General features: G+C 41.5%; 1 protein-coding gene across 3 annotated transcripts in view; it reads left to right on the plus strand.

The window, feature by feature from the left end:
- The window catches only part of TOGARAM2 (TOG array regulator of axonemal microtubules 2), a 121,632-nt gene that overhangs the window by 84,626 nt on the left and 21,525 nt on the right, over positions 1-15,481 (plus strand). For 2 of the 3 annotated variants that reach the window (XM_073556346.1, XM_073556347.1), the window contains exons 4-7: positions 7,336-7,578; positions 8,771-8,979; positions 9,941-10,122; positions 10,761-10,801. In XM_073556346.1, coding sequence (XP_073412447.1) covers positions 7,336-7,578; positions 8,771-8,979; positions 9,941-10,122; positions 10,761-10,801 — 675 coding nt within the window. The remainder of the gene's footprint in view (positions 1-7,335; positions 7,579-8,770; positions 8,980-9,940; positions 10,123-10,760; positions 10,802-15,481) is intronic. The other variant, XM_073556348.1, reaches the window with a different exon arrangement.

Here is a 15,481-nt window from a genome sequence, read left to right on the forward strand (position 1 = left end):
CATAAGATGCACCAAATCTGACACTTAGCCTCGCTCTTCCCATTTACTCTGTAGCGGTGGGAGGTGGGGTTCATATTTGTGGGGTTGATGTCATCTTTGTATTGTCAGGTGACATTGGTATTGGAAAGGAGTCTAGAAGACATCCTAATGACTAGCCACATAGAATGTTTTGAAATAAATACATAGCAAGAATAAAATCCTTTATGTGAAATAAAGACACTGACTCCTTTATTTTAAATAAAAATAAAAAAGTTAAATTATATTCACCTTTACACCTAATGCATTGAAGACAATGTCCCCTGTAAAAAACAAAAATAATAAACAACTGTCCGACGTGGTGATAATTTATACTGTTCAACGCTGTAATCCATCTTTGTGACATTTGATTTTCAAAATGAATGTTGCCATGACGCGACTGTTCTCACTGAAAATCAGGACACAATGAGATGCTGTAAGTTCAGCTTAAGTGAAAAGCGGTGACACCATAGAGGTTATTGCTGGTCACTGAAGCTGCGCTCTCACGGGCAGTTCACTGTGAGCCGAGACAATAAAATGCGGTGACCTTAATGAGATCACCGCTTGTGCCCTCTAGGCACAAGAATATAACTATATAACTACTATAATACTGCTTCTATGTGCAAGAATATAACTACTATAATACTGCCCCTATATACAAGAATATAACTGTGACGAACAGCACGGCCGGTGCCACCAATACGCCACGATCCCACCACTGACACGGGTTTGTCACCGGACTAAGGGACACGACGCACTGCCGGCACACGGCTATCACAGGCACAGTGGGGGCTTATCTTAGTTATCCCACCGCTGGCACCATGTGACCAACACACAGCAAGCTAATCTTGCTCTAACAATTTTCCGCAGGGGGGTACTTTGGATGCCCCACCACTGCTAACAACCTTCCAAGAACTGCGGGGATTTATGTATATACCACTTTCTCATTTCCACTTTGGAACTCGCAGCTCTCCGGCGTCTAACTAACCGCACACACCACGCTGCCACCAGCCACGCCTTACTTAATCAAAGAGTTATTTAAGAGGGTCCGTTGCAAGCACCCAAATTAGTAGCGATTATCTAAAAAAGGCACATAGTTTGTTTCTTAGAGCATGGAGACAGAGCTAATAGATTTTTTTTATCATTTATTCCCAAAATGTGGGCAGTAATTACATAGATAAAAGTTGCTATAAAGTTGAGACATTAAGTATGTACAATGCAGTATAAAACAAAAGGATTAAAAGGCAGAAAGGTAACACTTACATGTGCTTAGGTGGTATTAGGCAGACCATGTGGCTCGGGGCTGGGCCGCAACCAAACATCCCAAGACATGGGGTAGGTCTGTTCAGCATCAGAACTCCAGCTTCAACTGACTGGAATCTGGTAGGGAATACCTTATAGCCTAGGGTCTGTGACCTCACGAAATGGGCGGTCTGGTGAGGTCCAACCCCCCCTTCTCTAAGTTATGATTTGGCTACAAAACTTTGAATAACTACATCTAAACAAGAAACGCCTGTACCAACACACATAGGGCATCATTGTTTGTGATTTATCGAATAGAATCCAATAACACCAAGCATGCCATAATTAAGACACTCCATTTGGGAGCAATCCATATCTCAGTTTCTGGAGGTCCGAGAACCTCGCAGGAGCCACCGTAGCGAAGCCGAGTCCACTCAGATCACAGAAATGTCCGTTTCATTTTTCTGCCGTGACCGGAGCCCATGCAGCTTAGTTTAATATCTCTCATACTTTTCATTTGGCCTGTCTGAGAACAAAAGAAATGCTTTCCCTTAGCTGTGCAAGGGGGAAGGAGAAGAAGGCTTCGAGAGGAAATGCCCGGTATCAGGTTTCAGGTGCAGGCAGAGAGCTGTACACACACAGCTGCTAAGGGGGGCACAAGGAGGGGGCTGCAAAAGCTGACAGGCTACTTTCTCATAGAATGAAGGATTCTAGAAGGTTACAGAAAACATCATACTTTATAGACATTTTACATTACAAAAGCTGGCTATGTGCACACGTAGCGGAACTCTCGCAGAAGTTACCGCGAGAATTCTGAAATTCCATTCCGTGGGAAAATCGTATTTTAAATTCCCCCGGAAAAACTAGCAATTTGCAAGCATAATTAGCTTGCAGAATGCTAGCGCTTTCCAAGCGATCTGTAGCATCGCTTGGAGAACTGATTGACAGGTTGGTCATACTCGTCAAACATAGTGTTTGACGAGTGTGAGCAACTTTTTACTACTGAGGCCGCCTATGCAGCTTCAGTAGTAAAAGATAAAATGTAAAAAATATTAAAAAAAATATTATTCTCACCTTCCTGCGTCCCGCGCAGCCTTCCTGCCTCTCTCCACGCTCCCGGTCCCAGTAATCCTTTGCGCGAATGATCGCGAGACATCGCGCTCCCGCGACGTCATCGCGAATTACCGCGAGATGTCGCGCTCCCGCAAGATCTCGACGTCAACGCGGTCATTCTCGTAAAGGATTACTGGGACCGGGAGCATGGAGAGAGGCGGGAAGGCTGCGCGGGACGCCGGAAGGTGAGAATAACAATATTTTTTATTTTAATTCTATTTTTTACAGGGATATGGTACCCAGAGCCTGGAGGACAGTCTCCTCTCCTCCGGACCGTGGGTACCATCCGCAAATGTTCTGCTTACTTTTCGCATGGTGTGCACAGCCACATGCAGGAAGTAAGCGGAACAATGCATTCCTATGGGTGCGAGATCGCCGCGATTCCGCTAAATTAATGAGCATGCTGCGGATTTTACCACGAAGCGATTCCGCTGCGGAAAAAAACGCAGCATTAGCACAGCATTGCGGAATCCCATAGGATTGCATGGGATGCTTATTTTTCGCGTTTTCGCAGCAAAATCACGCGTTTAAAACCGCCGCGAAAAAAACGCGACATGTGAACTCTGCCTAATACTGTTCTCTATGTACAAGAGTATAACTACTATAATACTGCCCCTATGTACAAGAATATAACTACTATAATACTGCTCCTATGTACAAGAATATAACTACTATAATACTGCTCCCTATGTACAAGAATATAACTATAATACTGCCCCTATGTACAAGAATATAACTACTATAATACTGCTCCTATGTACAAGAATATAACTACTATAATACTGCTCCCTATGTACAAGAATATAACTACTATAATACTGCTCCCTATGTACAAGAATATAACTACTATAATACTGATCCTATATACAAGAATATAACTACTATAATACTGCCTCCTATGTACAAGAATATAACTACTATAATACTGCTCCTATGTACAAGAATATAACTACTATAATACTGCCCCTATGTACAAGAATATAACTACTATAATACTGCTCCTATGTACAAGAATATAACTACTATAATACTGCTCCCTATGTACAAGAATATAACTACTATAATACTGCTCCCTATTTACAAGAATATAACTACTATAATACTGCCCCCTATGTACAAGAATATAACTACTATAATACTGCCCCCTATGTACAAGAATATAACTACTATAATACTGCCCCTATGTACAAGAATAAAACTACTATAATACTGCTCCTATGTACAAGAATATAACTACTATAATACTGCTCCCTATGTACAAGAATATAACTACTATAATGCTGCCCCTATGTACAAGAATATAACTGCTATAATACTGTCCCTATGTACAAGAGTATAACTACTATAATACTGCCTCCTATGTACAAGAATATAACTGCTATAATACTGCCCCTATGTACAAGAATATAACTACTATAATACTGCTCCTATGTACAAGAATAAAACTGCTATAATGCTGCCCCTATGTACAAGAATATAACTACTATAATACTGCCCCTATGTTCAAGAGTATAACTACTATAATACTGCCCCCTAAGTACAAGAATATAACTACTATAATACTACCCCTATGTACTACAATATAACTACGATAATACTGCTCCTATATACAATAATATAACTAGTATAATACTGCCTCTTATGTACAAGAATATAACTACTATACCTACTATAATACTGCCCCTATGTACAAGAATATAACTACTATAATACTGCTCCTATGTACAAGAATAACTACTATAATACTGCCCCCTATATACAAGAATATAACTACTATAATACTGCTCCTATGAACAAGAATATAACTGCTGTAATACTGCCCCTATGTTCAAGAATATAACTACTATACCTACTATAATACTGCCCCTATGTACAAGAATATAACTACTATAATACTGCTCCTATGTACAAGAATATAACTACTATAATACTGCTCCTATGTACAAGAATATAACTACTATAATACTGCTCCTATCTGCAAGAATATAACTACTATATTACTGCCCCATGTACAAGAATATAACTACTATAATACTGCCCCTATGTACAAGAATATAACTTCTATACTTACTATAATACTGCCCCTATGTACAAGAATATAACTACTATAATACTGCCCCTATGTACAAGAATATAACTACTATAATACTGCCCCTATGTACAAGAATATAACTACTATAATACTGCTCCTATGTACAAGAATATAACTACTATAATTCTGCTCCTATGTACAAGAATATAACTACTATAATACTGCTCCCTATGTACAAGAATATAACTACTATAATACTGCCTCCTTTGTACAAGAATATAACTACTATAATACTGCTCCTATGTACAAGAATATAACTGCTATAATGCTGCCCCTATGTACAAGAATATAACTACTATAATACTGCCCCTATGTACAAGAGTATAACTACTATAATAGTGCCCCTATGTACAAGAATATAACTACTGTAATACTGCCCCTATGTACAAGAATATAACTACTATAATACTACCCATATGTACTACAATATAACTACTATAATACTGCTCCTATATACAAGAATATAACTACTATAATACTGCCCCTATGTACAAGAATATAACTACTATAATACTGCTCCTATATACAATAATATAATTACTATAATACTGCTCCTATATACAAGAATATAACTACTATAATACTCCCCCTATGTACAAGAATATAACTACTATAATACTGCTCCTATATACAATAATATAACTAGTATATTGCCCCCTATGTACAAGAATATAACAACTATAATACTGCCCCTATGTACAAGAATATAACTACTATAATACTGCTCCTATATACAATAATATAACTACTATAATACTGCTCCTATATACAAGAATATAACTACTATAATACTCCCCCTATGTACAAGAATATAACTACTATAATACTGCTCCTATATACAATAATATAACTAGTATATTGCCCCCTATGTACAAGAATATAACTACTATAATACTGCTCCTATGTACAAGAATATAACTACTATAATACTGCCCCTATGTACAAGAATATAACTACTATAATACTGCTATGTACAAGAATATAACTACTATAATACTGCCCCTATGTACAAGAATATAACTACTATAATACTGCCCCTATGTACAATAATATAACTACTATAATACTGCCCCTATGTACAAGAATATAACTACTATAATACTGCTCCTATCTGCAAGAATATAACTACTATATTACTGCCAACTATGTACAAGAATATAACTTCTATACCTACTATAATACTGCCCCTATGTACAAGAATATAACTACTATAATACTGCTCCTATGTACAAGAATAACTACTATAATACTGCCCCCTATATACAAGAATATAACTACTATAATACTGCTCCTATGTACAAGAATATAACTACTATAATACTGCCCCTATGTACAAGAATATAACTACTATACCTACTATAATACTGCCCCTATGTACAAGAATATAACTACTATAATACTGCTCCTATGTACAAGAATAACTACTATAATACTGCCCCCTATATACAAGAATATAACTACTATAATACTGCTCCTATGTACAAGACTATAACTACTATAATACTTCCCCCTATGTACAAGAATATAACTACTATAATACTGCTCCTATATACAAGAATATAACTACTATAATACTGCTCCTATGTACAAGAATATATCTACTATAATACTTCCTCCTATGTACAAGAATATAACTACTATAATACTGCCCCCTATATACAAGAATATAACTACTATAGTACTGCCCCTATTTACAAGAATATAACTACTATAATACTTCCCCCTATGTACAAGAATGTAACTACTATAATACTGCTCCCTATGTACAGGAATATAACTACTATAATACTGCTCCTATGTACAAGAATATAACTGCTATAATACTGCCCCCTATGTACAAGAATATAACTGCTATAATACTGCTCCCTATGTACAAGAATATAACTACTATAATACTGCCCCCTATTTACAAGAATATAACTACTATAATACTGCTCCCTATGTACAGGAATATAACTACTATAATACTGCTCCCTATGTACAGGAATATAACTACTATAATACTGCCCCTATGTACAAGAATATAACTACTATAATACTGCTCCTATGTACAAGAATATAACTACTATAATACTGCCCCTATGTACAAGAATATAACTACTATATCACTGCCCCTATGTACAAGAATATAACTACTATAATACTGCTCCTATGTACAAGAATATAACTACTATAATACTGCCTCCTATGTACAAGAATATAACTACTATAATACTGCTCCTATATACAAGAATATAACTACTTTAATACTGCCCCTATGTACAAGAATATAACTACTATAATACTGCTCCTATGTACAAGAATATAACTACTATAATACTGCTCCTATATACAAGAATATAACTACTATAATACTGCCCCTATGTACAAGAATATAACTACTATAATACTGCTCCTATATACAAGAATATAACTACTATAATACTGCTCCTATATACAAGAATATAACTACTATAATACTGCTCCTATGTACAAGAATATAACTACTATAATACTGCCTCCTATGTACAAGAATATAACTACTATAATACTGCTCCTATATACAAGAATATAACTACTATAATACTGCCCCTATGTACAAGAATATAACTACTATAATACTGCCTCCTATGTACAAGAATATAACTACTATAATACTGCCCCTATATACAAGAATATAACTACTATAATACTGCTCCTATGTACAAGAATATAACTACTATAATACTGCTCCTATGTACAAGAATATAACTACTATAATACTGCCCCTATGTACAAGAATATAACTGCTATTATACTACCTGGACTGTAGTTGTTAGACCACACTACTATGCAGATATTTTGGGGACAGTACCTTCGAGTTATAGATTTCTCACCCTCTCTATTCTCGTCAGCTGCCCTTCAGTCTACATTAGGCCTGCAGGTCAGGAGGTCGTACATGTGGGGGGCAGACGATCTGCAGCCTGAGATTCTGCCATCGACACTGGATAATGAATGGAAAAATGAATCACTTCAAATTAAACTGCACAATTCCACAAACCCGAGGGAGGAGGAGGTGGACAGCGCAGCTCTGGAAACCACCAGGCTGAAGGACAAGCTTAAGAGGAAAATGTCTGAAGGGTCAACTCCCCGTGGGGGTAAGTGGGGCCCTTTAAGATGTATATTGCTAATAAGAGGGAAGGAGGCAACTCCTTGGCATATACAGGACTGGGCAAACGTATGAATAAGAGTGAGAAAAAGTGGAAGTGTCAATAGTTTAAGTTTATTAATTATGATAGAGCAAAGTGAATGAACGAAATATAAATGTAAATCAGATCAATATTTGGTGACTGCATCAATTCTAGATAGACTCGCAGAACTTCAGAGATTTTATAGGATCATAGTCAGGTGCGAATAACCAATTATACCAAACAGGTGATGGTCATCATTTTCATATGTAGGTTAAAAATTGATCATTAACTGAAACGGAAGCAGCTTCATAGGAGACTTACAAATGGGTGACGAACAGCCAAACTTTGCTACAAAGGTGAGGTTGTGGAAGATGGTTTCATGCCACAGGTCATACACCATTGCAAGACACAAGGTAGTTGTAGTGCATCAGCGAGGCGTCTACCAGGGAAAGATGTCAAAGAAAGTCACAGTTTTAAGATGTGGTGATCAAGCTCTTTTGAAGAAGCACCAAAAATGGGCAACGTTGAAGATTGTAGGCGCAGGAAGACACCACATACTGATGATGGAGGGGACGGGAGGACAGCAGATACTGATGATGGAGGAGATGGGCAGTCACCAGATACTAACAATGGAGGAGATGGGCGGTCACCAGATACTGATGATGGAGGAGATGGGCGGTCACCAGATACTGATGATGGAGGAGATGGGTGGTCACCAGATACTGATGATGGAGGAGACTGGCGGTCACCAGATACTGATGATGGAGGCGACAAGCGGTCACCAGATACTGATGATGGAGGCAGCAAGCGGTCACCAGATGCTGATGGTTGAGGTGATGGGCGATCACCAGATACTGATGGTGGAGGAAACGAGCAGTTACCAGATACTGATGGTGGAGGTGATGGGCGGTCACCACATACTGATGAGATTTACATTTCTTTTCATCATTCACTTTGCATTCTGTTAATTGATAAAAATAAACTATTGACTCTTCTATATTTGAAAGCTTCTTACATTGCAGCATTTTTTTTCCACATGACTAAAACTTTTGCACAATACTGTATATATCACCGCTACACAAAAAAAGGGTTAAAGAAGCATAACCCCATGAATGTTTCTAAAAGTATCCGTCATGATCATCTACAATCTCAATTACAGCTCCATCTGACCTTATAAGCTTGCAGAACGCTCCTCTGAAGCCTGCAGTGCCCAGGAGCGCCTCCCAGAGGTTACTGAATATGACGAGGCCTGTACCCCCTATACAGAGGAGTCCGACCCCCAATAACACAGAAGAAGAGTGCGGCACAGAGAGGAACGAAACGGAGAAGGGGAATGGAAAAAGAGGAGAGAACACATCATGTATAGAGGTGCTAAGATCAGAGTCTTACAAGGAAGGCAAAAGATCACATCTATTATCAATCGATTTATTATCTCTCTCTCTCTCTCTCTCTCTCAAATGTTTATCTCATTCTTCCTTGTCTCTTCCTGTAAATAATGTAGGTACAGATAGTACTGCCTGTCTGTCTTTGTATGTAAATTGGCAGCAATAATACTGCTTCCCTGTCTTCCTGTACATGATGTAGGCTCAGATAGTACTGCCTCTCTGTCTCCTCCTGTAAATGATGTAGGCTCAGATAGTACTGTCTCTCCGTGTCTTCTTGTAAATGATGTAGGCACAAATAGTACTGCCTCCTTGTCTCTTCCTGTGCATGATGCAGGCACAGAAAGTAATGCCTCCTTGTCTCTTCCTGTAAATGATGTAAGCACAGATAGTACTGTATCTGTGTCTACTTGTAAATGATGTAGGCACAAATAGTGCTGCCTCCTTGTCTCTTCCTGTACATGATGTAGGCACAGATAGTACTGCATCCATGTCTCCTCCTTTAAATGATGTAGGTACAGATAGTACTGCATCCATGTCTCCTCCTGTAAATGATGTCGGCACAGATAGTACTGCCTCCCTGTCTCCTCCTGTAAATGATGTAGGCACAGATAGTACTGCCTCCCTGTCTCCTCCTGTAAATGATGTAGGCACAGATAGTACTGCCTCCCTGTCTCCTCCTGTAAATGATGTCGGCACAGATAGTACTGCCTCCCTGTCTCCTCCTGTAAATGATGTCGGCACAGATAGTACTGCCTCCCTGTCTCCTCCTGTAAATGATGTAGGCACAGATAGTACTGCATCCATGTCTCCTCCTGTAAATGATGTAGGCACAGATAGTACTGCCTCCCTGTCTCCTCCTGTAAATGATGTCGGCACAGATAGTACTGCGTCCTTGTCTAATCAATCTCTTAATATCTCTCCTTCTCATTGCTTTATACTCGCAGTCTGAACGACACATGCGCTCTGGCGAGGATAAGAATCGAAAGCCTCTCGGTGGGGTGGTGATTCCTCCCATAAATAAATCATCCGGTGTTCCAGCAGAACCGAATGGTGTTTCGCAAACCACTACTAATGGTCAACTGCGGAGATCCTCACCGGTCCCCAGAGCAGGAGCCCAGCCGAGAAGGTGACCATCTGCCGGGCACAGGAGGGCGTAGTGCAGCAATGCAAGCACACATCCCATAATGTTACAGTCTTTGAATATCTCCTATGAGGCATTGCTTCCCGCTGGCAATTCCTAAACATCTGGATGGATCTCAGCTGGGACTTCATATTCTTTACTAGGCAGCTGCCACCTGTGCAATGAAAAGACTATATGAGACCGGGTGGAGAACGACACATATAGGTGTAGAAACCATCCTGTAACACTAAACAGGGGTCGGCCAAGCCTTGGGAAGACATATAATAGTAGAGAGGTGAACTTGGCATGGCAGCGTGTTACATGACATTGCTGATATGACGGTGTCAGAAATGAAGGCAGTTTTGTTGGGACGTTTCACCTTTTTTTAATTAATTTTGAGTGTCGCGGCCCCTTTAAAATTGGGACCTGTAATGATTGACCTTCCTATTGATGACCCCTATATGTAGATGCCCCAATATCTGACACGGAGTCTTTCTTATAATGGGGGTAAGTGGCCTCAATCTTTCCATGAAATGTCCCTAAGGGGCATAAAATTGTATATTGATACAAATGCATATTAATATTGGGGTACAGAGGGGTTCACCTTACGACCAAGATTAACCCTGATGTTATCTCCTTTACAGCAGCATTGTGGAGAGTGATGGAAAATTCGCCAGGTCTATAGGTGAGTGGGTGACTATATATATATATAATAATAATTTTATTATAATTTTTTTTTGGCTCAATCTCTAGTCATGGTGACTTGATAACGAACAAACGACCGGTAGGAAAATCGATCTTGTAATATAATCCATTATGGGTAGATTGTTTAAAGTCTGAGCATTTAAAGGGATGATACAATGAAAGCGCCTCACATAGCAGCAGAGACATGAAATCAAATACGGCATATATAAAGTTTTAAACGATTTAGAAAAAAAATATAACCCCCCCCCCCCCCGAAAAAAAAAAAAGAAAAAAGAAGTTTAAATAGCTTTCTTTTCACCAATGATATAAATGGCAAAATGTACAAGAAAATAACAGATTTGGTACTAACAAGAGCGTAATTATCCGAACTAATAAAATCTATAAATATTTATCTCATTTGATGATCCCCAAATTGGAAAAGAAGATCAAATCCCCTTGTTGTATGATTCTTTCCCTGGCACCGCATACAGTATGTAGATGTGGCCAGATCACAGTCATCAAAAGCTGCCGCCATAGAGGTCACTGTGATTGAGGAGCTGGAAGCAGAGGAGCCAGCGGTGTAGGTATAAGGCCCAGGAGAGGAGCCGGGCTGCGCCCCGTGCAGCAGCATGCACCATCTCACAGGCAGTGAGCAACTCGAGCCCACGGAGGAAAAAAGCAGGGGATGATTGCTTGGTAATAGCTAATCAGTGGTACTGAACCTGTAATGAAACTACAACTCCCAGCAGGCTCTGACGGGCTGCAATGAATGGTATTTTGTCATCCTGACCCTGGAAAGTGTATGTGATCAGTATCTGGATAATTACAGGTTACACCTGAGCTGGAGGAAGAGTTGTTACAATGACAGTGACACAAAGTGGCAACATCCTCCGCTCCTCTGTAACCAACATAATGAGATAACAAGCGGGAAACCTGTCCGAGGAGCCGCCGGGCGCACAATGGCGGCCAGACAATGGCGAAGGGATCATGTGACCAGATCGGAGATTCAGTTACTGCCATAAAAGAAACACATTGTTACTTGAGCAAAGGCAGGAAAAAACAGGAGGTTCACACCATCTATGGGGCTGGCATCATCAAGCTCGTCCTGCCAAAAAGAGAGATTTATATATAGAAGTAATGGTATGGCTGCGCATTATCCAAAATAGCAATGATATCTTTTTTTGTAGAGATGAAATGTCCAAGTCTTGAGAAATCTAACCAAGAATATATGTGAAAATCAGGCTGGAAGTGCTCTGGGGGCGGGTCAGAGCACTTATACTGCACTGACACGCCCCCAGTGCACCTCCAGGCTAATTTGAATATGGCTTCTTCAATAGATTTTTAATGACTGGCACATCGGATCTCTTCTAAAATGTAGCATTGTTCTTTTAGAAGCGTCTATACACAGGGGCATACCTAGAAATCATGGGGCCCCATAGCAAAAGTCTGAATGGGGCACCCCCTCAAAAAAAAATAATGGGCACCATATATTACTTCATTCAGTATAATGGGCCCCATATATTACTTCATACAGTATAATGGGCCCCATATAATTCTTCTCCCCAAACCCGGCTGCTCTGGTCTCCTCCGTGTATTCTGATCCTCCGCAGTGCTTGGCACAGGGACATCATTAACTTTACGTATATAATTGTCCACTTGGACTGATAGTAATAGTGATTTGTTGTCTGGGGCTGGCCCACTTTATGGGGGTGCGCAGGGCATATGATTATACACCAGTAAAAAGTATGAGAGGCTCAAAGTGACCAGTGCCACCTAGTTTCCTACCCCTCTTATTCTACTGGTACTGTGGGCACACTGACTGGTACTGAGGAAAAGAAAGAACAGAGAGAAAAAAAAACAGAGAGAGAAAGAAAGAAAGAACAAAGAGAGAAAGAAAGAGGGGAAAGAAAGAAAGACGAGAGAGAGAAAGAAAGAGGGGAAAGAAAGAAAGACGAGAGAGAGAGAGAAAGAAAGAAAGAAAGAAAGAAAGAAAGAAAGAAAGAAGAAAGAAACAGAGAGAGAAAGAGAAAGAAAGAACCAAGAGAGAGAAAAAAAAGAAAGATTAGAGAGACAAAGAAACAGAGAGAGAAAGATTCTATAAAGATACTATAGCAGCCCGGCTCCCACTGTAGTGCCCACCTGAGCCTCCCGATGCAGGACATATCATGATCCACTTACATGGCCGGCAACCCCGAGTCCAAGGTGATCCTGCTGTCCGCGCTGTTGGAGGAGGACACGGTGATGGAACTGAAACATTCCCTGAAGTGCCTCCATGGTTCCGTCACAATCTGCTCCCGAAATTACCTAATTTCCGTTCTGCTTCTAGCACATCACTTCCGGTAGAACGTGACGTGCGAATTTTAAAGTACTCCGCGGGGGTCTGCCATGTACTCCTGTGTCCGTGGGAAAAGTAAGCTCCCAGGCGGGGCAGTGGGACAGAATCTCTCTCAAAATCGGGACTGTCCCGCTGGGAGGTATGAATGCTCCCCACCATACACCTTGTACACGTATGGCTTTGCACACATCTTAAACACACTGTTCCGCTTTTTATGCCTCGCACACACACAGCTCCGCTCTGTACACCTCGCACACACACGGCTCCACTCAGTACACACATGGCTCCACTCCGTAAACCTCTTATACATGCGGCTCTGCTCCGTACACCTTGTACACACGTGGCCACGCTCTGTAAACCTTGTACACAAATGGCTCCACTCCGTAAACCTTGTACACATGCGGCTTTGCTCCATATACCCTGTACACTCGCAGTTCCGCTCCGTACACGTCGCACATGCGGCTCCGTACACCTCACACATGTGCGACTCTGCTCCGTACACCTCGTACACGTGCGGCTCTGCTCCTTACACCTCGCACACATCTCTGCTCCGTACACGTGCGGCTCCACTCCGTGCACCTCGTACACGTGCGGCTCCGCTCCGTGCACCTCGTACACTCGCATGGCTCCGCTCCGTACACCTCGTACACTCGCACGGCTCCGCTCCGTACACCTCGCACACACGCACGGCTCCGCTCCATACACCTCGCACACACGCACGGCTCCTTACACCTCGTGCACACACGGCTCCGCTCCGTACACCTCGTACACACGCGGCTCTACTCCTTACACAGGGCCGGGCTGAGACCAAAAAGCAGCCCTGACAAAAAAAAATTCACCTGCCCACATACAATGAATGTCCTCACCCAAATCGTAGAACACTGGCAGGTTGTGCCAACTTTTGCTTTAGCTCACACACACACACGTATCACACAGCTCACACAAGTAGCTCACACGTATCACACACACAGCTTACATGTATCACACACAGCTCACACCGCTCACACATATCGCACACACACACACACAGATCACACGTATCACACACCACAGCTTACACGTATCGTACACACACAGCTCACACGTATCACACACACACAGCTCACACGTATCACACACAGCTCACACGTATCACCCACACAGCTCACATCTCACACGTATCGCACACACACAGCTCACACGTATCACACAGCTCACACATATCACACACACAGCTCGCATGTATCACACACACACAGCTCACACGTATCACACACACAGACAGCTCACACGTATCACACACACAGCTCACACGTATCACACACAGCTCACACATATCGCACACACACAGCTCACACATATCACACACACACACAGCTCACACGTAACACACACACAGCTCACACGTATCACACACACAGCTCACACATATCGCACACACACAGCTCACACATATCACACACACAGCTCACACGTATCACACACACAGCTCACACGTATCACACACACAGCTCACACATATCACACACAACTCACACGTATCACACACACAGCTCACACGTATCACACACACACACAGCTCACACATATCACACACACACAGCTCACACGTATCACACACACAGCTCACACATATCGCACACACACACAGCTCACATGTATCACACACACACAGCTCACACGTATCACACACAACTCGCACGTATCACACGCACACAGCTCACACGTATCACACACACAGCTCACACGTATCACACACACACAGCTCACACGTATCACACACACAGCTCACACGTATTACACACACAGCTCACACCTCACACTATCGCACACACACGGCTCACACGTATCGCACACACACACACAGCTCACGTATCACACACAACTCACACTTATCACACACACAGCTCGCACGTATCACACACCCAGCTCACACACACACAGCTCACACATATCACACACAACTCACACGTATTACACACAGCTCACACGTATCTCACACACACAGCTCACACGTATCTCACACACACAGCTCACACGTATCTCACACACACAGCTCACACGTATCACACACACAGCTCACACATATCGCACACACACACACAGCTCACATGTATCGCACACACACACACAGCTCACACGTATCACACACAACTCACACATATCACACACACAGCTCACACGTATCACACACACAGCTCATACGTATCACACACACAGCTCACACGTATCACACACACAGCTCACACCTCACACGTATCGCACACACACAAAGCTCACGCGTATCACACACCCAGCTCACACGTATCACACACACACAGCTCACACGTATCACACACAGCTCACACGTATCACACACACATATCG

The sequence above is a fragment of the Dendrobates tinctorius genome, unplaced genomic scaffold, assembly GCF_039654945.1.
Source record: "Dendrobates tinctorius isolate UK_male_01 unplaced genomic scaffold, ASM3965494v1 ptg000232l, whole genome shotgun sequence".
In the NCBI taxonomy this organism is placed as follows: Eukaryota; Metazoa; Chordata; class Amphibia; order Anura; family Dendrobatidae; genus Dendrobates; species Dendrobates tinctorius.